Genomic DNA, 27,309 nt, shown 5'->3' with positions numbered 1-27,309 from the left:
GAATATCCACAGCAATATGTTACTACCAGAGTCCCTGTTTGGTGCGGATTCGTCCTCAGGAAGCATGAAGTAGCCTTAGGGTCACAAAACAGAATTTGACCATATAAACATATAACATGATAAATAATACTAGTATGGAAGAACAAGATAATTCACGTAAAGATTACCTCCTGAAAATTACCTTTATATTCTATATATAATATACTGTATATAACTATACCTGACTATCCTTTCTTTTACTATAGACACCTCCTGAAAACCATTGAGAGTATAATCAACAATAGTATATAGCCAGCCCATAGCTTGTTGGTTATGTCCACATTTGCAACCAGGAACTGAAGCGGATTTGCAAATAGTGTATAGTGAATTTAAAGGGGGAGATTTATCAAACATGGCGTAAAGTAAAACTGGCTCAGTTGCCCCTCGCAACCAATCAGATTCCGCTTATCATTTCTCACAGACTCTTTGGAAAATGAAAGGTGGATTCCGCTTATCATTTCTCACAGACTCTTTGGAAAATGAAAGGTGGAATCTGATTGGTTGCTAGGGGCAACTGAGCCAGTTTCACTTTACACCATGTTTGATCAATCTCCCCCTCAGTGTATAGAGCTCTCATGCTGACTTGGTGTTTGAATATTTTATGTGAATGGGCCCATTACTCCCATTTGGGTCCATCTAGTCCCCCTGATGTTCTGTGTTTTTCCTGCTTTGGGGATCAGAACAGGACTGAGCTGGCAGTTCCTTCTCAGAAGGAGGATGAAGATGTAGATCGGGGGACTGGATGGAGCTGACTGGGAGCTTCTGGGGGCCAGGAGGAGACTGGGGCTAGCTTAGTAAAAGGTTTCTATTTTTGCACAACCCCTGCAGAATTACCAAAATACCCCACGGTACAGCCTGAATTCTACTCGATATGTCCAAACCAGTCTATAATATATAATCTATAACATTTCATAGAAAACTAATTAGTTATAACTATAAATATCAGAGTGAAATATTATATATATATATATATATATATATATATATATATATACAAGTGGACTTTATACAGTGATAACTTAAGGCAAAACTATGTGATGAGGTTCGATGTCATGTTATAGGGAGCCAAACTAACTCAACTACTACACAGCCGATCTCACAACCTCTCCTGGAGAACATGGAAACAGCCATATGTGGTGAGGCTAACAAGGAAACACCAACAAAGAATTGGGTCCCATGGCTAGGGCTGCAGGGGGGACCTTGGCCGCAACATGGGTTGCATGGCAAACCATTGCTATGTCATGGCCATAGCCACTAGCCACTAGCTCTAGACTAAGACTTTCTAGGCAGCACCATAATGGGGATGTATGACATAAAAAAATCTCTTACCACCCCTTAGGGGAGTTCTGTTTTGGGAGAAAAAGAACAACCCCTTTTAGGCTCAGAGGCTTTTATAATGTATTCCTATGTAAGAAGAGTTTAGTGGACTTCAGGTTAGACAACGTTCTCTGAACCTTAACGCTCGGCATTTAACTCCTGGTGGCTGGAGAAGTTGGATGCTGTCTTAGGGCTGCAAGGAAAACATGGATACATCCAGGACTCCCTAGGGCAGCATCCAACTTCTCCAGCTGCCGGGAATCAAATGCTGAGCGATCAGATTCGGAGAATGTTGTCGAACCCAAACAGTTCAGTCAGTCAACTCAACACTATAGGTAAGGCCTCGTGTTCCATTTTATATCGTTCGTCCATTTCTCTCTGTGCCATAGACGTACAATGGAGTGGCAGGGTGTATGCCCAACCACCACTCCATTCACAAGCCTACTAGTCACAGTCTTTTGTCTGGTGATCTTCTGGGGAAAGGTTCTTCTCACATGGGGGTCCCAACAGTCAGTCTTCCACTAATTTAGCATTTATTGTCTATCCAGTGGATGGGTGAAAAATACTTGAGCTGGAAAACCCTTTACTGTGACTTTTTTGGCCCATCTGGTTGAGCTGAGTTATTGTAGATGGGTCTTGTCATCATCATCACCGTCAACATCAACTGCATGATCCAGACATGGAAGGAAATCCTCATGGAAGCCATATTGTATATTGTTTCGATCCAGGTAAATGTTCATATCAGGCAGGATGTAAACAGAACAAGATGATTGAAGTTCATGGCTCAGATTAGTCAGTGGTAAAAAAAAATGCTATTGTGTTAATACTTTATGTAATTCCTAGTCCTACTATCTTACGAGCCTAGAACCTTGTGCTCTGATATCTCAGTCTCCTTATTTCAGAAAGGCCATCGTCTCGGCAGTACAGGTCCCCACAGGGACTCTCTGCCAGTCATCGGGCCCGACTGGCTACTCCTCCGCCCCCGGCACTGCTGGTGGTGCTGCTGCTGCTGCCGCTGCTGCTGCTGCCACTGCTGCATCGGTCTTCATATATCGAGATTTCAATCTTGGTTGTCGAAGGTCAAGGGAAATAATAAGATGTTTCCATGTAACCATTTACAGTTTTCTCCTCTCAACCCTTACTAATCACTAGAACCAGTGAGGAGAAGTGTGCGGCTAAGCAATTCTCTAACCATCTCGCTCCCTGAAACTTAGCTCATAGACTTAGTATGGAAGCCCTTCCCTAAGGTGAGGACAGGGAAGAGAGAGAACATGCTTTGTGGGTGCTCCTACCTGCTGCTTCTCCTGTATATGGGAACACTTGAAGTCTATAGCCTTATTCAAACGTCCTATAATCTACGGATTCGTATTTCAGTCTTCCAGTTAGTGCACATTGATGTCCATTGGGTTTTTCACACGATCAGTAAATTACAAGGACGCAAACCAATAATGAAGAAAAAAAGGACATGTTCTAGTCCAGACCCAGATTTTTTTTACGGATCCGCTCATAGTGATCAATGGGATACGCTATTTTTCACGCATTGTAATCTGTTTGGCATCCGTATTTCCGTATTTATAATTGACTTGTTGAAAAAAAACTATATTTACAGAAATACAGATGCATTACCTATGCCCAATCCATCATTTTTAGAGGATTGTACGGGCGGATAGCGGGAGGACTCTACGGACTTGGAATAAATACTGAATGTGCGCATAAGGCCTATGGCTTTACTCAATGCACCCCATAAGTTTGTTTAAAGTTTTTATGGTGGCCTGGTCATGACATCGGCATCTTTAAGTACATTAGAATAGGCAGAATCCCAAATATTATGTTATAATAAGGAATTCTGCACCAAAGTTGAGTTTGCTATTTGTCTCTATATACTGAATATCCTGCTATGCTGTCCATGGTCTTCTGTAGGACTGTAACACATTGAGCTACTACTATGCCCATATTAAAGAGTTAAATGATAGAGCACACTCAGCTCTGCTACATCTATATGTAGGTCACCTACATAAATGTGGAGGAGGTCTACTCTAAATAAAGATACCTGATAAGACGCATCATATCTGCATAATATATGGATTAGCTCCCATCTGGGATATTATAGTAACGGTCTGAATTCATATTATTAGTGTCAGCTTCAATTCTTAGGATGGCTTGTTGGTTATGGGTCTCACCACAAAGTCTTTTTTTTTATCTTAACTGCAACATTTTGGAAATATTCCGTATTTTCTCTATGACATATATCATTATCATCAGCCACCCTGTAGTCCACATTCATTTACTCTTTCTGCTAGATCTAGCCCTAGGAGTAAGTCGACTGCTCAGCCTATGGCGGCTGATCAACTTGGTTCATATTGTTCATGCAATTTGCTACCTAGATCCCTAAGATCTTCCAAAGAGCAGACTAAGGCCTCATTGGGTAAAATAATGTGGAGTCCCACTATGCAGTGCTTAATACACCACCACATTATTGGGGTATTCTTTTCTATGCAAAAAAAAAAGGCATCCGTGGAGGCTCAGTCACCTGTCTCAAAATACGGGAATAGCCAGATATCCCACCTGGGAAGGAAAACCCTTGCTAAGGGGTGCCTCCTAGTGACGAGATCACCAGACAACCCTGATACCTGGCACCTTAAGTCCCACTGAGAGGGATTTTACACAGCCGCACGTCTCCTGCATCATCCATCAAGCTCCATATTGTGCTGCCACTACTACCACTACTACTACAACTAGTACTGTTACTGCTATGGTACTACTACCACTACTAACACAGCTACAACTACTACTGCATTGGTACCAGTACTACAACTACTACTACTATGGTACTATTACCACTACAACTACAACTACTACTAGTACTGCTATGGTACCACCACTACTACTACAACTACTCCTACTACTACTATGGTACTACTACCACTACTACAACAACAACTACTGCTATGGTACCACTACTACTACAACTACTACTATGGTACTACTACCACTACTACTACTACTGCTATGGTACCACCACTACTACTACTACAACTACTACTATGGTACTATTACCACTACTACTGCTACTATGGTACCACTACTACTACAACTACAACTACTACTATGGTACTTCTACCACTATTACTACAACTACTACTGCTATGGTACCACTACTACTACTACTATTACTACTATTACTACAACTACTACTACTACTACGGTACTACTACCACTACAACAACAACTACTGCTATGGTACCACTACTACTACTATTACTATTACTACAACTACTACTACTACTACTACGGTACTACTACCACTACAACAACAACTACTGCTATGGTACCACTACTACTATTACTACTATTACTACAACTACTACTACTACGGTACTACTACCACTACAACAACAACTACTGCTATGGTACTACTACAACTACTACTATGGTACTACTACTACCACAACTACTACTACTACTACTACTACTACTACTACTACTACTACTACTACTACTACTATGGTACTACTACCACTACAACTACTACAACTACTACTATGGTACTTCTACCACTACTACTACAACTACTACTGCTATGGTACCACTACTACTACTACTATTACTACTACTACTACTACTGCTATGGTACTACTACTACTACTACTACTACTACTACTACTACTACGATACCACTACTACTACCATTACTATTATTACTACTACTACTACTGCTGCTATGGTACCACTACTAATACAACTACTACTGCTATGGTACCACTACTACTACTACAATGATACCACTACTACTACTACTACTGCTGCTATGGCTATGGTACCACCACCACTACTACTACTATGGTACTACTACTACCACTACTGCTATGGTACCACCACTACTACTACAACTATGGTACTACTACCACTACTTCTACAACTACAACTACTATGATACCACTACTACTACTACGGTACTACTACTACTACTACTACTACGGTACTACTACTACTACTACCACTACTACTACTACTACTACTACTATCACCACCTACTACTACTACCACCACTACTACTACAACTACAACTACTACACTACAACTACTACTACTGTTGATATGGCACCAGCACTACTACTACAACTACTATTATTACTGCTATGGTACTACTACCCCCACTACTACTACTACAACTACTGCTACCACTACTGCTATGGTACCACAACTACTACTACCACCACAACTACAACTACTACTATGGTACTACTACCACTACAACTACAACTACTACTACTGCTATGGTACCACTACTACTACTACTACTACTACTACTACCACCACCACTACTACTACTACAACTACAACAATTACTACTACTACTACTACAACTACTACTACTAGTAGTAGTCCTACTCAGCCGCAGCCTTTCTTATCCATCATCTTACTGTAATATTACTTCTCCAAACCAAAACAGCCCATACCTCCTGCCTTGTCTATTATGTTTCCATCCTTTTAATTGGACTAAATTTATTTAGACCAAATCAATGCTTTCAAGGGGGCATCCTCTACGTCTAGAGGAAAGAAGATTTCATCATCAGCATCAACGCGGGTTCTTTACTGTACGAGCGGTAAGACTGTGGAACTCTCTGCCACATGATGTTGTCATGGCCGATTCATTAAATAAGTTCAAGGAAGGCCTGGATGCTTTTCTTGAACAATATAATATTACAAGTTATGGGCGTTAGATTTCCAGTGATACGTTGATCCAGGGATTATTCTGATCGCCATTGGAGTCGGGAGGGAGTTTTCTCCCTGTGGTGGGGTGGTTGTCGTCTGCCTCATAGGGGTTTTTGCCTTCCCTGGATCAACACAGTAGGGTTTCCCTAGGTTGAACCTGATGGACTCTTGTCTTCTTTCAACCTTATTTACTATGTTACTATGTTTATGTTACCACCTAATTCTACAGAACTGAACCTGAAATTAATTTCTGGAAATGAACTCACGTCTGCTGTCTCTAATACTACTTATGTGACTTTGGATCCCATTGGGCGCCAGAACTTCAGGGCATCTGCTGCCTTCACCCTCCCCATACCCAGGACTCTGTAAAAGACAAATCTTTATCATTTCTGTGGAAGAAACTCACCGTATTAATATTTATGTTGGTATTAGCCTTCGGAAGGAAAGCATTCAACAATTTCCACTGTTCAAGGCACAAAGTAACTTTCAGAATATTAAAAAGACTGGTGGAAATCTGTATCCAATGATTACTTTGGAAGCCATGCTGTATAGGGGGAGCTGCGGTATATGAGTAAGAGCTGATAAACATGTGCTGAGATTACACATTCATCCACCAGACTTCTGCATAATTGAAACAATAGAGAGATATTGAATTTTCACGTTCGCTTCCAAGTACGAGATGGAAACGGAACAACAAACAGCAACCAAAAAAGCAATAAAAGTTCACTGGGAGTTCATACCTAAATTAGGAGAAGACCTGGGAGCTATGGAGGGCTAAGCCCTGCGTCTGCTTATCGGGGCCTCTTATCTGACTTTTATTATGAAGTAAAGCAGTGGAGTAAACAGCTTATCATGGTAATAAGGAGCATTTCCTTTAAAAATTATCTAGAGATATCCCCGAGTGCCCTCTTGGATGAAGTCTTTGGATTTTGTATCCTATACAACTGGTGACCACCACTAATGGCAGCCGGCAGGGCACGTAGCTGGCTCCTCATAGTCTAGAGACAATGGAGAGCTTATTGCGCTTTATGCTGAGTCAGAAGATGGGCAACAGGAGATAGGGTCAATATATACTCTATGGGCCCTATTACACGGGACGATTATCGTTCGAAAAATCATAAGGTCATTTGGATTTGTAATAGCAGACAACAATCAAACGACCAACGAGAAATCGTTGATCGTTTGATAGAATTTGCATTGACTTTTATCGTTGATCGTTCGCAAATTGTTCACATGGAATAAGACGTCATTCGCAGTAGAGACGAATGCAATAGGAACGACAAGACAACCGCAAGAATGTTCGTAAGTAACAATCATCGCTCCGTGTAATTGGCTAAACAATTTCAGGGTCGTTCGCCATAGCGGTCATTTGAGATCGTTCATCGTTAATCATTGATCGTTGAAAAATTGCTTGGTGTTATAGTACCCTAAGGGGCTTATTACACAAAGGGGCTTATTACACAAAGTGGTTATTTACCGTATTTGGCCGATACGGACGGTAATTGCTTTGTATAATAAAAGGCAACGATCAGCCGACATGCACGATGTCAGCTGATTGTTTTGTTTTAACAGGCTGAAACACGAACGATCAGCCTGGCAATGATCTGCTGCTGTCACTCTGTGTAATAGGAGCGGTGGCAGTAGACAGCAGCTATCTTCTATGGGCTGCCCAGATGATTTAACAATCGCTCGGGCAGCCCCAGCTCTATGCGGCCCCCCTGCTTTTACCTGCTCGCAGTCGGCGCATGTAATAGTACCAGCAGCCAGCAGGGAACAAAGAGCATGCAAACAGTGACCTGACAGGTCGATCAGCACGATGTCGGCTGATCGTTGTTTTTCAATGCCTTTCAATTTGTTGAAAGACAAATGACAACAACGGCAAAGATCTGCTACCATCGCTCCACATTGCCTCCTATGAGCCCCCCTGGATGAGCTAAAGATCCCCCCCACACTTACCCACTCGCTATCAATGCGTGTATAATAGTAGCAGCGCGTGTGTTGAGCGAGGAGCAAGCAAGCGCTGACCTGACACTGTATGATAAGTATACACTGTATAATGTGCACGCCCACGACACAGGTGCAGGGACTTCTCACCTTTGAAAGGAGTCCCTGCTCCTGCAAAAGACTGGGACAGATCAATTTTTCGTTTTAATAAAATTTAGCTCAAATTAGATTAATTAAAAATTGAATCTGTAATATTCACCTCTGGGGCCAGCCCTTATTTAGAGAACAGCGTTCCCTTGAGACCCTCTCTGCCTTTTCAGCCTAATCCTGGAAGAATGGATAGAGATGTGATTTGCCCAGTTTTCATACAGACTATTGCACATGCTATACCTGGATGAAGCAGCCCCTTCCCCTGTTGAGGTTAGGGGGAGCCATTCCTGCCACAGTGCAGGACATACAGAGAGGGACATATATTGTTCAGACCTTAAAGGAGAAGTCCAACAAAATTTTTATTAAAGTATTGTATTTCCCCCCAAAAGTTATACAGATCACAAATATACACTTATTACGGGAAATGCTTATAAAATGCTTTTTTCCCTGCACTTACTACTGCATCAAGGCTTCACTTCCTGGATAAAATGATGACGTCACAACCCGACTCCCAGAGCTGTGCGGGCTGTGGCTGCTGGAGAGGATGATAGCAGAGGGATGCTCAGTGTCCCTCCAGTGCCCTGTGTCCCTCAGTGTCCCCCTGCCATCATCCTCTCCAGCAGCCACAGCCCGCACAGCTCTGGGAGTCGGGACGTGACATCACCATGTTATCCAGGAAGTGACATCACCATGTTATCCGGGAAGTGAAGCCTTGATGCAGTAGTAAGTGCATGGAAAAAAAGCCCTTTAAAGGCACTTCCTGTAAAAAGTGTATATTGGTAATTTGTATAACTTTTGGTGGGCAATACAATAGTTTAAAAAAATTTTTTTGCTGGACTTCTCCTTTAAGGTCATGTCCAATTGCATCTTCTGAAATAAGGCTGCAAAAATTATCAAAGTACAAACCCAATAAAAATGTAGTTTTATACAAAGAAGAATTTACTGAATCAGACCTTATATTTTGCTTGTTTTTCATTTGTGTTTTTATAGGGGCTTTTGGAAGGAACCCGCAAATATATTGTATCTAATTTATCATGTATTAGAACTAACGCTTACAAATAGGGACTTACCCAATAAAGAACATAAAAAAGATTTATTGTATAAAGGATACAACCCGCATCCCCCGCTCCACCGGGTCGGTAATTAGAAGGCCCCTGGGAGCGTAGATTTTTTCATTCTGCTCCTGGATGTATTTGGAGATTTTCTTCAACACCTTCAATATAATATAAGCAGAGATTAGTCAATATGTTGTGTTCTGTATTGGAGACGCTGCATGGGAAAAGCATCACAATGAGGCCCTGAACGGCCGCTCTTGTAGGTTACCTGGGGGATGTGACACTATCTTACGGAACAATAGCCACCCACCAAGCTTATTTAAAGAAAAACATTTCCAGTCAAGTCATGCATTGTATAAAGTTTAGCAGCAATGGGGACCTAAGACATTGGGAAGGTCCCAAAGCCCCCCTTCTTTCTGAAATTCTACCTATTAAGCCAACCATTATCCCCGTCTTTCTTTTGTCTTCGAGATCTGGGAACCTGTCCAGATTTAGATGTTACCAGTGCACTTCACTGTATAGAGCCGCTCCGGACGCTCTATCAATGGGGCTACTGGGAGCTCTATGGCGAGTCTTAAGATGGAGGTGGGGGGGGGGGGGGGAGCACACACTGTGCCAATTAAGAAATATAATAATAATACAAGTACAAAAGAGCAGGAAGCAAATACTTAGAGACCATGAATTCCTTATAGTCAGATACAATGAAGGCAAAGTAAATCCAAAATGTGTAAATTCCCAGCAAACAAGTAAACATGCTGAAAAAAAACACAAAAGTTTTGGTGACAGTAGCATAAAAAGAGGTGTTAAGGGGCAAAAATGTTTGATATATCAGGCTATAAGGGATGTCAGCAGTCAGGGGACGTAGTCACATGGGTCACATAACATTACTGCCAAAAGAAGACAATGGGGGAACCGAGTGAGGGGGGAATTAAGAACGGCAACAAATTTAGAAGGAACCGTAATAGGATGTTGCCACGTCCTAAAGCAATTGTTAGGGGATTAAATGGCCTTAATGGGATTTTCCAGGCTTTTAGCAAAATTAATCATGGAACAAGGAATGGGGATAAGGAATAAACCTATACCGACCCATTACTTGCTCCCAGCAGAAGTTTCTTAGAAATGTCACCATTGGAGATGAGCGCAACTGGAGCATGCTCAAGCCTGATCGTTCGGCATTTGATTACCTGTGGCTGAAGACGTTGGATGCCTAAGGCTGCCTGGAAACTATGGATACGACCATAGGCCATAGGCTGTATCCATGTTTTTCTGGTATTCAAATGCCGAACGATGGGACTCGAGCATGCTCCAGTTGCACCCATCTCTAGTCACCATACACTGTGCATGGGCCAGTCACTGGTCGCAGTGGTAACATACAAGAGGAAATGCATGTGGTTTATTGTTCTACATAAATTCCGGCACATCGGAGCTGCCCATGCACCTTGCTGCAATTTAGGCTTGTGTGTTGCACAAAAATTTGCACTTCTTTACTTGGTCTGTGCCTGCCGCAGCTATGATAACTTTCCTTCAAGGTCTAGCGTAAAGTCATAACTTGAAGTTCCTAGACCTCAATGCAAAGTCTACATGGGGCCCCTATTTTAACATGTGCCATTCATAATACCAATGTCTTTCTATATGTAAGAAGGGCCATTGAGTGCTTTCTGGTACCAGGGGCTACATCAGTTTTCAAGATTTAAACACTTGCCCAGATATGGCTCTTACTAGTGTAGAAATCTTTCATTTCAGCAACATTATCTGAACTTAAACACTCTTGGGGAGATTTATCAAGCATGGTATAAAGTGAAACTGGCTCAGTTGCCCCCGGCAACCAATCAGATTCCACCTTTCATTTTCCAAAGAGTCTGTGAGGAATGAAAGGTGGAATCTGATTGGTTTCTAGGGGCAACTGAGCCAGTTTCACTTTACACCATGTTTGATGAATCTCCCCCTCTGTGTTTGATTCCCTGTAGCTGCACAAATTAGATGTCTCCCTAGGGAGTCCGTCCTTGAAAACATATAAACAGTAATAGGCCATAGGCCTGTTTTCATGGCAGCCCTAGGGTAGCATCCAACTTCTGCAGACGCGGAGAATCAAACGCAGAGCGTTCAGGTTTGGATATTGTTGCCGAACCCGAACATTTTACAGGTTTGCGCAACACTAGTTCCTACCAGTGCACTTTACTGTAAAGTGCCTTTCGGGTGCCCCTTTACTGGGGCTAGGGTTAGCCCAATCTACAGTAAGGAAAACCAAACCCAAATAATAATCTAATAACTTGATTAATTCTTCAGTGAAACTTCTTTCAGACACAAATTTCACTAGGTATTTTTTTTCTAAAAAATATTTTTTCTTCTTTTTTATTTTTTTTTATTACGTTAAATTAGTATAAATTATATATTTTTGGTTTCTATTGTTGTATCCTCTGCGTATTTTCCATGATAAGTCATGTGATTCTTTCATTATCACACTCCAGGATTGGATAGAGGGGAAAAAACACCCCCAAAAACGCCAACATGCATGTTTTTTCCCCACCTATAGAAATCTATGAGAGGACAATTTTCAATACTTCTTAAAAAAAAAAAAAAAACCACCATGTGGCAAAAGTCAAGTGTGAATCCAACTTGATTCTAATGGAAATCGTTCTGCTTTACAAGTGATTCCCTGGAGAAATCTGGAATGAGTCTCTGGACTTTCTCACTGTAGACTTCTTCTTCAGGGAATCGGAACACTTGGAAAGCAGAAGGAATTGGATGAGACTAAATCAATCCTCAGAAGTTTTTTTTCAATTGCAGCACGCTCTGGCTATGGAATTTTGTAAAGAAAAGATAAAATAATCATATGACTTGTAATAAAAAAAAATGTAGCCAGATTAAATAAAAGAAAAAAATCTGGGAAGGGGCCTTTATTATGTAGGACAAAATGCCCAGGGATAGGCTGCTGGCCTTTGGTGAACAGTAGTGGATTATAATAGGTCCTTTGCATGCGGTAGGCCCAGGCTTGGTGAACAGCCCGGGGCCTATGGTAAAGTTAATCTGCCCTTGTTGGTGAACGACCAGTGAAAAAAGAAAAACTGTGTGTGAACAACTAAAAAATAACATCCATTGTTTGCAAAAGACGTCCGAAAATAATTGTTGTGATTATTATCCGCACAAACAACGTCCGTCATTTTATACATTGTGTGCATTGGACGTCCGTCATTCCATTGACTTCAATGCATTCCATTGATGTCAATTAAAATGCAGCAATAACGGACGCCTGTTCACTTTTTCCTTTACTTAGTGTGAACATAGCCTTTGGGTAACTCCTATTGACATTAATAGGAATTGTAGAAACAGTAGAGATGAGCATAACTTGATAACCAGCAGCCCACAGTGTCCTCTTTGGCTGGTCTCCCTGAGATCAGTGATCTGTTTGCCATAATGCTGAACAATCAGACTCTAGCATGTTCGCTCCCGTCTCTAATAAACAACACTTTGAAGTCGGCTATTTACTCCTATACGGTTCTTAGGAGACAGTGACATGGAAATACCCCTTTAAGATGAACGTGGACACACTCAACCAGTAGTCTCAATATAACATGGTAATCCTGTTGCAAATTTTGCCAATGGTCAGGGATTATCCCATACATCAGAGGTGTCAAACTCCAGGCATGATGGGAATTGTAGTCTTGTAACGACTGGAGGGCCTGAGTTTGAGGGCCATTTCTTACTAGTACCATATAGGAAAAATTCTAAAAAAAAATTCAAAATAATAACTATGTATCCAACAAATGATGATGTCCGTTATATTCTGCTCCACTTATATTATAAAACCCTTCACAGTAGTAGCAGGTCTGATTGCCTGTTGTGCGAGGGGGCTATAAAGAGGGGCCACGAGTCCCCCTTGTCACAAATAGTAACTTTTCTCAGTATCAACCAGGGCCGAGGCGGGAATAGAATCTGCTGGGAAATTAATTTTCAAAGTACAAAGGTTGAGTTTGCTTTGGAAAACTGCCCAGATCGACAGTGTGATAGAAAGAGATTGGGCAATTATCCCCCCAAAGCTTAGCCTGCTGAGTGGCTGCATGTTGAAACAACCTTTCCCAAGCATTTGAAGGAAGGATTAAATCTGCTCACCAAGAAATAGACAGATAATAATGTGAAATACCAAGTCTGACGTGTGACTCCATCCTGCTCTCAAAAGTTTAGTTGTGTCGATCTTGGACGGAGTTCAAAGCTGTAATGCTGCACGGAGACTGGGCGACTCTTTGCAAACTCAAATCCTATTTTATACAAGCCAAGTGTCCTTCAGGAAAGAGTCAAAATATAACCCAATTTCCCACCAACAACTTCCTCCACAGTAATTCGGTTCAGTTTAGAAAAAAAAAAAAAACGCAACGTTACAGCCGAAAAACTTGGCAGCGGTGGAGGATATTGATATGGATATAACATGAGAACATGCTAATCCTCTTTATCTCTAGTCAAGCGGATCCGGGCTGCCTGAAATCTCCATGTACAAAAGTGTATGCAAGGGATTGAGATGGAAAATGCTATCGTAAGTTGTGATGAAAATGGAATCAACAAATTTCGGCAAAATTTATATTTGTCCGCAAATTGTAGCTTTGCAATTGGAAAGTGAGTCGGATAGCCAGGAAGCAGATCGAATCGGGATAATTCCTTGTCAAAAATATTCAGGATATGAAGTAAATATCCATGGGAGACATAATATAAGGGTATACCTTGGATTTTTACTAATTATTTTTCCGGTAGAAATATACATTGTGTGAACAGTTCCTTAGAGATATATCCTTAAAGGGAATTTCTTGGCACAATATGCATACTGATTTTTAAGTATGGTGTGAATGCCGTTGATGCTTTTGTTACTGTAAACCACAGTTCTGTTCTGTCAATACATTAATAACAGTATATTCAAATTAGTTTGGTGCACCGACAGCGGTCATAAGCCCCCAGTACACTGTAATTGCTGCCACTGAGCGTCATAACTATGAGGTTTCATTAGGCAGAGAGATATGTCAGCAGTTGGGGATTAATATTTATGAGGAACCAGCACAGTGGGTGACAGCAATGGTAAGTGAAGGCTTTGGACCGCCGTCGGTGCACCAAACTAATTTGCATATATTGGTTTTAATGCATGAATGAAGCTACAGATTACAGGAACAAAAGCACCAATGTGCTCAAGTTTGCAGCAGCTGTTACTGTACATCTTACTAGTGATGAGCGAATATCTATTCGATCGAATAGTGAGATATTCGAATATTCTATATTCGTACGAATATCCTGCGAATATTCGATAAATATTCGATAAGCGTTCAAATCCCCCAGCTTCCAGTTTCACCCTCCAAATGGTCAAATAGATGTTTTTCACTAATCGAATACTTGTTCCCATAGACTTTAATAAGATCGAATATTTGATCGAATATTCGCGGGATATTCGTACGAATATCGAATATTCGAATATCTCACTATTCGCTCATCACTACATCTTACATGTGTGGTATGGTGCTGATAGATTCCTTAAATTTACTAAAGCCAGGCTTAAGGCCCCTATACACATGAACACACTCATGTTTTCCCCATGGACGAAGGTGTAAGCTATGGCCAGACAGCTCTGGTGATGGCTTGTCTCTCCAAGAACAAAAAGGTCAGGCAGTGAATCCCATCAAGCCTGACCCTTCTCTTCACTGACATCATCTGTTGGTGGGGAGTCGGGAGGCCACTATACACTGTATACACACAACCAGCAACCCACTTTAGTTTAAAGTCTACAGGCACCTAGGTTCATGTTCTTGTTTATAGGAAAGAATATAGTGAATCCCTATAGCACCACATATTGTTTAACAGTAGTGCCCCATGGGCCGGGACCACCAAGGTTCATCACTGTAGCAGAAGAGTTATCTGTCTGTCTGGGACAAGGCAAAACCCATGGGATGATGTATGATGTACCTTCTCATAGTGCGTCTCCATGCATAGGAAGATGAAATAGGCGGTGGCACACGCCAAGCACCCCTCCAGATAGGAGCTGCCCCCGATCTTCTCGGCTTCTATGTAATACATATTCAGGGTCTTCACCGTCTCTTCAAACAGCTGCTTCTCAATCTAAAGCAGAAATAAGGATCATGACTAAATCTCCCCTAATACCATTCCAGCAAGCTCCTTATATAATCCCAGTATTTATTCCTGATAAGACGCAGTATACACAAATTGTTCAGGAAACCTACAAATGGAAACCACTTAGAGCATTATCATCGGAGTAGCTACAATTCCTTTAACAAAGACAAAGATACTATTGGTATCTATATGCAAAGCAGCTCTCACACCACTTATGCAAGGTATATTTCCTTAAAGTCAGTGTCTCACTCCAACTATGAGTATTAAAACAGAACAGGGAATGTAGGCCAGGCCAGAGAGGAGACGATACCCGTCTGTAGTCAGCTCTTTCAGGGTTATGGCAGGGTGCGAGTGCCAGACTGCCACCATGGTGGTCGCACAAGGCTGCGTCTACCAGACCTCTAGGTGGAGACAGTGGTATGGCTGTAGCTACTAACACCCCCACGCTGTGTATCCCCAGCATGCTGTCCATCATGTAAATCCTCCACTATGCCCTATTTTCGAAGGATGTCTTATTTTCGGGGAAACAGCCTTATCATACTATCTATACTGTACATTTAAAACTATTTCAAATAGGAACCAGATTCTGGATAGTTGCCATACATAACTCCCCCCTTTTTTCTGTTCACAGATTTTACTAGAACTATTTTTTTCAAACAGCAGCTCAAAAATTTCAAATAAAAAACAGCAAATAACACTCCGTGCATCGCACATGTGTAACAACTTGTAATCTGTAATTTATTCCGACCTCCCGTCTTTTTCTATATGGAGTAGCCGCACTCTGTTCACATTTTCCTTCCTCTCCTCTGCCAAAGCGAATAGGACTATTTAATTGAAGTGGCTTTAAATGTATTAAAAAAAAAAAAAAATTCCATCTCTGGAGCCATTGCTGCCGCTGTACATCTCCCCTCATCCCAGTAATTACAGCCAGGATGGTATAACTAGCCCCCTCCCCCCATAGGCCCCCCATTGCTATTCTCCGCACTGAGTCCCCTAAGAATCTCCTTCTCTATTGATTAATGACTAATCTCCATCCTGACAAGCAGCGAAAGGATCCGAGACACTTCCCAGCCTGAACGGGAGTAGTGAGAGACTCCGAGAAGCCTCTTAAAATAGTACAGTAAGCGGGAAGACGTCTCTGACACATTCCCAGCTATAATTGTATCTAGGCCATCGCCAATATTGATGGACCAAACTCTGAAATTATGCTGAACCGGCATTTTGCCGATAGGCAGATTTCTTATTATGGAGATGTCTTTGCTGCATAAGAGAAAATGAAGGCAGAAATGCTGCAAAACACAGCAACGTCTCAGCATCCGTTCAGATAATAATGTATGTCTGCGTTATAGGAGATGCAGCCGTCAGCACATTTTCATACTTGGAGGGGTATTCCAGAGTTGAAGCACCCCTGGTTTCACATCAAGGGGGGCAATGCTGCTCACGGATCTTAACAAGGAGTAACAAGGACTACAGGCAGTACTACAGCTTAGCCACTTATATGTGCAGGATATGATTGTGTACCTGCAAGCTGTGTCCATTCTTCAAAGTATCTGCACTGTCCCTGAAAGGTAAATCAAGGCTTCCTCCTCTTTTCAGCAGCAGAAGCTGCTGTAATTCCTTCTTTGCTATGTTTGCTGCCATACATGCACCCTGCTGTCATCTATATATAATATTCCAAGATGTGTACAAGAGAGAAAAATAAACAGACACACTGCGTAGCTGCAAGCTGTGTTCTTTTTTTTATAGAGGATCTAAATTGTACCTGAAAGGTAAATCAAGGCTTCCTTCTCTTCTCAGCAGGAGGAGCAAGCAGTACATTGCAAAAGGTAACCCCCTCCTTGCTTTGTTGCTTTTATATGTTCACAATGCTGCCTCCTGTATCTAACATCTCCTCTCCACTTAGTCTGCAGGCTTCAGGTTTTCAGCAGCAGCAGCAGCAGCCCAGTGGTTATTATACCCCTTCCCTTGCATCAGTAACACCTCCCTGTACTATCCACCTACATGTACAATTCATAGTAATGTCCCTCCAGCACAATGCAGCATATTAGGTGCACTTCCACCAGTATTATCTCATATTATAGCATAGAGAAGTGTGCCCTGTGCTGTGATTGGACAGGCAACTAAGGAAGGAAGCTTCTGTGTGTGTACTACTGGCTTTGGTCCTGCCCTCTGAAATAGAGAGAATATATAATCACTGTGCACCATGGAGGGAACTCTTACGGACTTAATAACAGTAGCGAAAGCACAAAAATTACCTTGGCACCCCCTCTTAAGGGTTACTCTGACAAAAATATTAGTTTTCAATCCATTTTATAGACAAAAACATTTTTTTTCCTGAATAGAACAGGAGCAGACTGTAGACACTGGAGATTTCCATCTGTTATTATCCTCCAGTAACTGATCTGTAACTGATTTGTAATGTTGAAATGAAATTTAAATTGTCACAGTTGTATTTTTTTTCAATAGTACAGGCGATTGTAAGAAACTTTGTAATTGGGTTTATTAGGCAAATATGCCATTATCTGCATTCAAAAAGACTTTCCCCAGCCCCCCCCCCCTCTCTCTCATCCACTGCTCATTATCAGGAAATCTCAACTCTTTTACATCAGACGAGCCCTGTCTGTTCTATGGAGGAGGGAGGCTGGACATTAGTCGGCAGCAGAGAGCAGAGAACAAAGGATTACACAGTGGGAGCTGCATGAAAGCCGGTATTCAGAGGTCAGAGAGGTCAGTGCTGACTTCAGAGGAGATAGCCTGGTGATGTAGCCGTAAATTAACTCTTTGTTGTCCTGTTTTGGTGCCTCATCTCCCTCCACCCCTTCCCTCTCCATAGAGAACCATGAAGACAGGGGGGGAGCCTTAAACTGCTTTTTCTTAATAGAATGCATTTTTCGGCTAATAAACCCAATTACAAAGTTTCTTAAAATTGCCTGTACTATTGATTTCTGAAAAAAAAAAAAAAAAAAAAATTTAAACAACAGTGACACTTTAAAATAAATAATTATAGGCAATGTTGTGATTATAATGTGTGGGACATTATTATACCCGGCTGTCCAGCTCTGGTGGGAACTTGGTTTGGAACTGACACATGGTCCCTTCACTGTAATCCCTTTGTATGAAGACTTTGGTGGCCAGGGAGGCGCTTCTCCTCAGCTCCTGAAGGTTATGCATCTGCAAGGAACAAGAAGACAAAGTAAGAAAATAACACCGGGACAAAGATGAATAAAATCCCAGCATCATATTTTCTCATAAAAGATCATATGAGGAATCCTGTGGGGACGAGCGTGAAAGCCGCAGTGGGATTCTGATTGTAATTTTAATATATCGAGACGACTGGAGGAGCGGACATAATAACAAACAGGAAGCGTGGCGTCCGACCAGCCACCAGACCTACACATACAATATAATAGCGGAATCATCAATTAAAATGCCTCCTGTTGCCTACTGGATGCCCGGCGCTATGGAGGAAATGCAAATAATTTTATAACCCCTCGGAAATAATTACCGGGTGTAAAGGGCCGGATTCCTGCAGTAAAAGTGCGAGTCAAGTCGAGTTTAAAGGGAAGTTGACTCTTAAGCTCGGGGTCAAGTCTCCGTTTATATGTGATCAGATCTGATGAGACTGATATCAAGATCTCTGTTTATTCTTTGCATAGAGATGTGTTCACATTGCAGCTCAATGAAACTGTACTATTCTTAAAACCTTAAAGGGATTTTTCACCTATTTTTTCTTTTAAATCAACTGGTGCCAGAGATTTGTGATTTACTTCTATTAAAAAAAAAAAAAAAACTTGTCTTCCAGTACTTATCAGCTGTTGTATGTCCTGCAGGAAGTGGTGTATTCTTTCCAGTTTGGAGAGCAGGAGAGGTTTTTTATGGGGATCTGCTACTGCGGTGGGCAGTTCCTAATATGGACAGAGGTGGCAGCAGAGAGCACTGTGTCACACTGGAGAGAATACACTACTTCCTGCATGACATACAGCAGCTGATAAGTACTGGAAGACTTGATATTTTATAATAGAAGTAAAATAAGTGGTACTTTTTGGCACCAGTTTGAAATAATTTTTTGTGAACTACCCCTTTAAATAGATTCTGTCAGTATGTTTACACTGCTTTACAAGAAACTAGTGACAAAGAAGCAAGTAACAGAACGATGTATCACTTACATTAAAGCTGATTCAGAGATATCCTCCTTAAAACAATGACTCTAAGCATGGCGTACCCTTCCCCTTATTATGTGCATGTTCTCAGAAGTCCTGGATATTCATGAGAACCAGTTGTTTATCTAAGCTGTGTATATATATATATATATATATATATATAGTGTGTCAATCAACATCTGGAGGGTGGAGGGAGTGGCGCAGCAAAAAAACCCATTATCCTACATGTTAGGAGAACGGCTGAACAGAAGGATATAAGTAATACACTGATCTCTGGTGTAGAGAGCTTTATAAAGCATTTACAGGTGCAAGGACTCCTCTCAAAAAAAAAAGAGTTCCTGTTTCTATAGAGTAAAGAGTGAGGCCATATTCATCCCATCTAACATAAAGTCAAGTCAAATACTCTTGTAAATATATTCATTAGCAACCTTGTCTCCCTCTAATATGTTTTCTTCCTGCTTATAGTCTAGGCTACTGACCACCACTCTGCTCTAAAAGCAGTGGTCTGGCTGATCGGGTAACCTAGACAACGATCTGTCAACAATGGGAGGGAAAGAGGCGCATCTCGGGAAAAGAAGGCAAGTTTGCTAAATTATTGTATTTGCAAACATTTTTAACTTGGCAATTCCTACCAGTGTAACTATATTAATTGAGAGGGAAATATCCCTTTAAGCTCCCAGAGTGACTAATGAACCCCTGCAATGACTATTAAACCATTAAAACAACCATCAAGCACCCAGGAAAACCATTAAGCTCCTTGACAACAATCGACCCCCTCCAAATAACCATCCAGTCCCCAAGAGTAAATGTTACAGGACATTAACAATACAGTCACTGGTTGTGCTCAGCACAGCAGATAGATACTGGTACTGTGCACTCTGACAGAGGAGCTTCAAGCTATGTCAATTGCCAAAATCTATTTCTTTCTCTAGATTTGTGTGTGTGTGCGTGTGTCTGTGTGTGTGTGTGTATGTGTGTGTGTGTATGTTTGTGGGCGTGTGTGTTTATGTGTGTCTGTGTGCATGTGTCTTTGTTTATGTGCATGTGTGTCTGTGTGTATGTGCATGTGTGTCTGTGTGTGTATGTGCATGTATGTATGAGCATTTGTGTGTCTGTGTGTGTGTATGTGCGTGTGTGTTTCTTTGTGTGTCTGTGCATGTGTTTGTCTGTGTATGTGTCTGTGTATATGTGTGTGTGTGTGTATGTGCACGTGTGTGTCAGTGAATGTTCATGTGTGTATGTGTGTGTATCTGTGTGTGCCTGTGTGTATGTGCATGTGTGTGTGTCTCTGTGTACGTGCACATGTGTGTCTGTGTGTGTATGTGAGTGTATGTGTGTCTGTGTGTTTCTGAATGTGCATGTGTATGTGCATGTATGTGTGTCCTTGTGTGTGTGTGTGTGTGTGTGTGTGTGTGTGTGCATGTGTGTGTCTGTGTATAGGTGTCTGTATGTATGTGTGTGTGTGTGTGTGTCTGAGTGTACGTGTATGTGTGTGTGTGTGTGTGTCTGAGTGTACGTGTATGTGTGTGTGCGTGTATGTGCAGAGGCGTAGCTAGGATTCACGGTGCCCCATAGCAAAAAAATTTAAGGGGCCCTGTCCCCAACACACAACACAAAGCACTGTGTGTGTGTGTGTATATATATATATATATATATATATATATATATATACACACACACTGTGTATATATATATATATATATATATATATCTGCATTACTGCTGGTGCACTTATAACCCTTGACCTCTGCATGGAGCTCTTCACATTTCCCTTGCGCATCTGGAGAACAGAGGTTAGAGGTTATCAGTGCAGTGAAGCAGAGATCTCTGTCTTCTGCTGGTTAACCCTTTTTTGTGTTGCAGCATGTAAGTAAACATTGGGTCACTTACACACTGCAGTACATAAGGGGTTAAGCAGAAGGAAACATGCTTTTACCTTCTCCCCTGGGCCCCCCTCCTGCACGGGCCCCATAGCGACTGCCTACCCTGCCTTTAGGTTAGCTACGCCACTGTGTATGTGCATGTGTATGTGTGTGTATGTGTGTGTATATGTGTGTTTCTCTGTGTCTGTGTGAGTGTGTGTGTCTGTGTGTATGTGCGTGTGCCTGTGTGTATGTGCACGTGTGTCTGAGTATGCGCATGGGTTTCTGTGTGTGTATGTGTGTCTGTGTGTTTATGTATGTGTGTGTGTATGTGCATGTGTGTCTGTGTGTGTTACTCCAGATAGATCAGTACCCTTGGGGTCACACGTACCCTCCACCGTCCATCCTATGCTATTAGTGCCAGCTGTTAGTGTTGTGTCTCGCCCGCTAGGCTGTAGTGCAGCACGCCTCATAGCGATCTACCACAGCTTTTACTAATGTCTTTATGCAGGAAATGGAAACAAGAAAACCACAATCAATTAGAGGTTTATTCCCTCCAGTTAAATAAAGGAGATTATGTTGGCGCGGCCTGAGGACGGCTCCTGTCAATTATCGGATCTGCTTATCCTTCATCATAGGAGACATTTCCCAGTGATTATCTGGGTGACATAGAATACAATACAGGCTTATGTCTGCATACAGTTATATCAGGTATATGCTGTACGCTTGCCCCATGCAGAGAATACAGTGCTCAACATGGTGTGTATACAGCTACAAAGACCTCCTGGACTCTCAGAGGAGCTGCCATGTCTCCAGGGTGCCCCAGTGTCTCCTTGTTACTCTAGGCCAGGGATGGGGAACCTTTGGCACACTAACTGCTGCAAAACTACAATTCCCATCATGCAGAGGGAGCTAAAGCTTTGTCTGTCCTGGCATGATGGGAATTGTAGTTTTGCAGCAGCTGGAGGGCCGAAGGTTCCCCATCCCCGCAGGCAATGCCACAGAGAGTTGGCATCAGAACATAATTAGTGGACAGGACCACCTCTGTGATTGGCTTCAGAAGTGATAATGAAGACCCCACCGCCATTAACCCCTTCAGGACCTGGCTAATTTTCGTTATTGCGTTTTCGTCCCCCCCCCCTCATGTTTAAAAGGCCGAAGCACCTGCATTTTTTTACCTACAGACCGTAATCATTGTCTCTGTTATGGTCCTTTTACACGGAACGATTATCATTCGAATTCTCGCAATAACGATCGCATTTGAGAGATAATCGGCTAGTGTAAACACAGCGAACGATCAAGTGACGAACGATAAATCGTTCATTTTCATCTTTCAATGAGTTCTCAAATCATCGTTGGTCGTTCACTGAAAATTCGCAGATCGCTTCGTGTAAACAGTCTTTCAACAATCAAAATGCAGATTTTTTCAAATGATATATCGTTCCGTCTTAACGCTGATCGTCATAAAAAACACATCGTTACTTCGAAGTCGTTAATCGTTTGATTGGGCGAATTATCGCTCCGTGTAAACGCAGCATTTGGGTCCATTTAGACATAAAGATTATCTGACAGATTATCTGCCAAAGATTTGAAGCAAAAGCCAGAAACAGACTATAAACAGAGATCAGGTCATAAAGGAAAGCCTGAGATTCCTTTCATTCCATTCAGGGCTTTGGCTTCAAATCTTTGGCAGATAATCTATCAGACAATCTTTCTGTGTAAATGGACCCTTACATGGAGCGATTATCTTCTGAATTGGCCTGATTTAGCCGATTTTCACTCTAACAGTGCCCGAGTGTCTGAGAATTTATGGTGCGTTTACACAAGCAGATTTATCTGACAGATTTTGGAAGCCAAAGCCAGGAATGAATTTGAAAAGAGGAGAAATCTCAGACTTTTCTTTATGACCCGTTCCCTGTTTATGGTCTGTTCCTGGCTTTGGCTTCAAAAATCTGTCCGATAAATCTGCCTGTGTAAATGCACCATTAGGGGGAGATTTATCAATAATGGTGTAAAGTGAAACTGGCTCAGTTGCCCCTAGCAACCAATCAGATTCCACCTTTCATTTTCCAAAGAGTCTGTGAGGAATGAAAGTTGGAATCTGATTGGTTGCTAGGGGCAACTGAGCCAGTTTCACTTTACACCATGTTGATAAATCTCCTCCTAAGTATTGACTATAGTAATGGTAACAACAAGCTATCAAGCAGTCATTTCCAGGAGGAACAGTACATTGCAGAGGTGTAATATGTGCCACAACTAAGATTAAGGGGGGGGGGGGGGGGGGGGGTTGTTTCCAAACAGCGCTACCCCTGCCTGTGGGCTGTATATGGTACTGCAGCTCAGCCTGACCTGTGTGACAGAAGTGACTGGGGCCACACACAGCTGATATGTCTGGCGTCCTGCTGGTTACGGCGTGTGATAATCTTCCTATTTATAGCCGGTGTTTTTGCCAGAACTCGTCAGACTGATCCGCTAATTAGTAACTTGTGTTGAGCATCACTCCCATCATCAGTGCCAGATCTGACAAAGTGAGCACATGGGGGAACTGGACCGCTTCCTGGTAAGAGGTGAACAATTAGTAATTCTCCATCAGCCGGAGGATTTACCACATATCAGACATGATAAACAAGGCTGATAAAGCATGGGGGCGGCTGAGGTCACACTGACGGCTCATTTATACTGAGGACGCCCCATCTACTAATGTGTATGGAGAATCAGAGTCATCTACACTGATCAGACAATGCTCAACTAGGGGATGGCTATAACAAAGCAACAGGATAAGAAATGTAGGATTTATAAGGCTATGTTCAGACGCTGTAAGAGACCGGCCGTTCTGTGACCCAGCTGGGTCACTGAACGGCCAGTCTCAGAAAAGATCATCCCAGCCAGTACTGCAGTACGCATCGGATGATCTTTAGCGCCGCTGAGTTCCGATGCGGGTGCATCCGTGTACACCCGCATAAAAACTCCTCACTGCACACAATGGAGCGTGCGGCTGGAGCCGCACGCTCCATTGTGTACACTGACAGGGTTTTCTGCGGCCGCTATTCATTGAATAGCGGCCACAGAAAACTGACATGTCAGTTTCTCGCAGCGCTACTAATTCCCTCGGCCTGCAGCACAACATAAGTTCCATACTAATCACGGCCATTCCAACAACGGCCGTAATTACTGCAGAACTTATGTTGTGTGAACATGACCTTAGACTGTAATTACCATGATCCTTATTCCTGAATATTGTCTGTAGTGTGGCCCCCGGGGCAATATCCTGATGAAAGAGAGCCCTACCATTAGGGGGACTTGGTGTGTACAATAGTCACAGTAACATCCACATGATACCAGGACAAAAGGTTTCCAACAGAACATTGTTTATCCTTCCCATAGTGCATCCTGGTGCTGGCTTTGGCTGTCCAAGTATGATGGGAATTGTAGTTTTGCAACAGCTGCAAGTTCCCCAATCACTGTACTAGATGATGGGAAATGGTTTTGAAGGTATCAATGAGTCTCTGTGCAACTGCACAGGTTATCAGCTGCTGTATGCCCTGCAGGAAGTGGTGTATTCTTTCCAGTCTGACACAGTGCTTTCTGCTGCCACCTCTGTCCATGTCAGGAACTGTCCAGAGCAGTACCAAATCCCCATAGAAAACCTCTCCTGCTCTGTACAGTTCCTGACATGGACAGAGGTGGCAGCAGAGAGCGCTGTGTCAGACTGGAAAAAGTACACCACTTCCTTTAAAAAAAAAAAACCAAAAACTGGTTTATATAAAAAAACAGTTACTGTATATAGTTTTGTAAATCTCCGATCTCCAGAGCAGGAAATGTTTTCTATGGAAATTTTCTACTGCTCTGGACATACAGTAGCTAAAAAGTACTGGAAGACTTGTGATTTTTATCTAGAAGTAATTTACAAATCTATATAACTTTGATACCAGTTGTTTTGAAAAAAAAAAAAAAAAAGTATTTTTCGCCGGAGTACCCCTTTAAATGAAACCATATTTATGGTGCCCAAACCAGAAGTCATTGGAAGGGTCCCTGATGGCTTCTCCCCACCCCACCAGCCATGACTGACTCTACCTGTTGCTGTTCTGGCTGCTTGAAGGTTTTTCAAGCAGAAGAAGAGTATAAATTCCGGAAATAGACTAAGCGATCGGGTTTTCATTGGTATATACCACATATTTTATTGTCATAGAACCCAAACATAAAGTGAGCCCCACATGAGTGGGAGTATGGGGATAATAGACAGATGGGGGGATTATTGACTTTGAACCCAAGACGTCACTGCAGCGAGCCCCCCCCCCCCCCACACACACACACACACCCCCACACACACCACCACCACCGCCTGCCATATTTCCTGCTACTTCTCAATGAATACAATAGAGGCGTTAATGATAATTCCGATGAGTCGCTGTTAACATTTCAGCCTTTCTCACCAGTCTAATGAATCACGGGAATGAACCGGAGCCCTTTCCACTTCCAATGTATAATTCTGCCATGTACTGAATACACGTCCTCCCACTCACGGCACCAGAATAGCTCGAGTTTCCCTTTGCTCCCTATCACCCACACTATTTTATTTGCTGACATTACTGTGCGCTCGCGGAATGAATCATAAATGCTAAGAATACCTGACACTTTGGGTACATTGCCTTAAATATTCTCTTTCTTTATGTTAAAAAAAAAAAAAAAAACTATTTTAAAATCTCATATTGGAGAATTGTGAATGAAAAGAGGGGTTTGTACTTGGGAAATTCCAGCTAGTAGCTAAAGCAGGAAAACCCTTACCGGGAGGGTCTTACACTCTGGAGTAGCGGTCCCCAACCTTGTCCATCATGGACTGGCTTCAGGCAAGGCCATTTTCCCATGGCCTGGCAGGGGCAGGGCTTTTGACAAATGTGGGAGGGATTATAGCTAAGGATGAGTGAAGTTACAGTACTAGGCACTTCGTTAGGCTCTCTGGCCGGCTTGCCAGCCTGCTGCCTTTGAACTCCTTACCTCGAAAAGCTGGATCCAGTCCTTGGAAACTGGAGATGTTTCCTAGGACTGGATCCAACTCTTCCAATCACACGGAGCGGCACAGAGGTCAAAGGCATGGGGTTCATTACTCGATTCAAGAAATGAACACCATTAAAGTCAATGGGAGATGCAAGTAATATTTCAGGGGCCTCCTACTCCGCAGATGGAAGGGTGTCCGGTCCACTCAGGCTGGATTCACACTATATATATTTCAGTCAGTATTGTGGTCCTCATATTGCAACCAAAACCAGGAGTGGATTGAAAATACAGAAAGGCTCTGTTCACAAATTAAATGGATGGCCGCCATTTAATGGCAAATATTTGCTGTTATTTTAAAACAACGGCTGTTATATTGAAATAATGGCAGTTATTTACCGTTATATGACGGCCATCCACTCAATTTCAACATTGTGTGGACAGAGCCTTTCTGTGTTTTTAATCCACTCCTGGTTTTGGTTGCAATATGAGGACCACAATACTGACTGAAATATACGTAGTGTGAACCCAGCCTAAAACCTCAGAATAGTGATGGAAACAACACGGAAATGGAACTGGTACATCAGAGGGAGCATGCATAGAAGCATCTAAGACTCCCTGGCTGCTGTATTCACTGTACTGGCTGTGTACTGGACCACTAACAGACTGAGTAGACCGTCTTATCCTCTATATTATACTGGGATATCACTAGTCCTAAAAGGCACTTTGGGTAGTTGTTAGTTAGAAGCTAGCACTCCTATTGCTATATACCAGTATACTGTACCACTATCGGTATCAGTAGAACGGGTATACTCATTCATCTCTAGTGGCGTCCAATCAGCTCAAATGGTTTAGTGTCGGTTTGAGCAGAGCAGAGTACACTGTGTGGGAACTATACATTAATACCACACCAGCACAACTCTGCATGCCCGGACTGGCACTAAAGTTGATGCAATACCACATCTTACCCTT

General features: G+C 42.3%; 1 protein-coding gene across 2 annotated transcripts in view; it reads right to left on the bottom strand.

Annotated features, from left to right (window-relative positions):
• Positions 1–1,817: 1,817 nt before the first annotated feature.
• GOLGA7B (golgin A7 family member B) overlaps positions 1,818–27,309 on the bottom strand; it is a 199,543-nt gene continuing 174,051 nt past the window's right edge. For both annotated transcript variants that reach the window (XM_069979988.1, XM_069979989.1), the window contains exons 2-5: positions 18,369–18,494; positions 15,159–15,311; positions 9,278–9,379; positions 1,818–2,421 (exon numbers count right to left, since the gene is read on the bottom strand). In XM_069979988.1, the coding sequence (XP_069836089.1) occupies positions 2,308–2,421; positions 9,278–9,379; positions 15,159–15,311; positions 18,369–18,494 (495 nt within the window). In that variant the 3' untranslated portion in view covers positions 1,818–2,307. The remainder of the gene's footprint in view (positions 2,422–9,277; positions 9,380–15,158; positions 15,312–18,368; positions 18,495–27,309) is intronic.

The sequence above is a fragment of the Dendropsophus ebraccatus genome, chromosome 8 (assembly GCF_027789765.1).
Source record: "Dendropsophus ebraccatus isolate aDenEbr1 chromosome 8, aDenEbr1.pat, whole genome shotgun sequence".
NCBI classification, from domain to species: Eukaryota; Metazoa; Chordata; class Amphibia; order Anura; family Hylidae; genus Dendropsophus; species Dendropsophus ebraccatus.
This window is presented reverse-complemented; position numbering and strand designations above follow the sequence as displayed.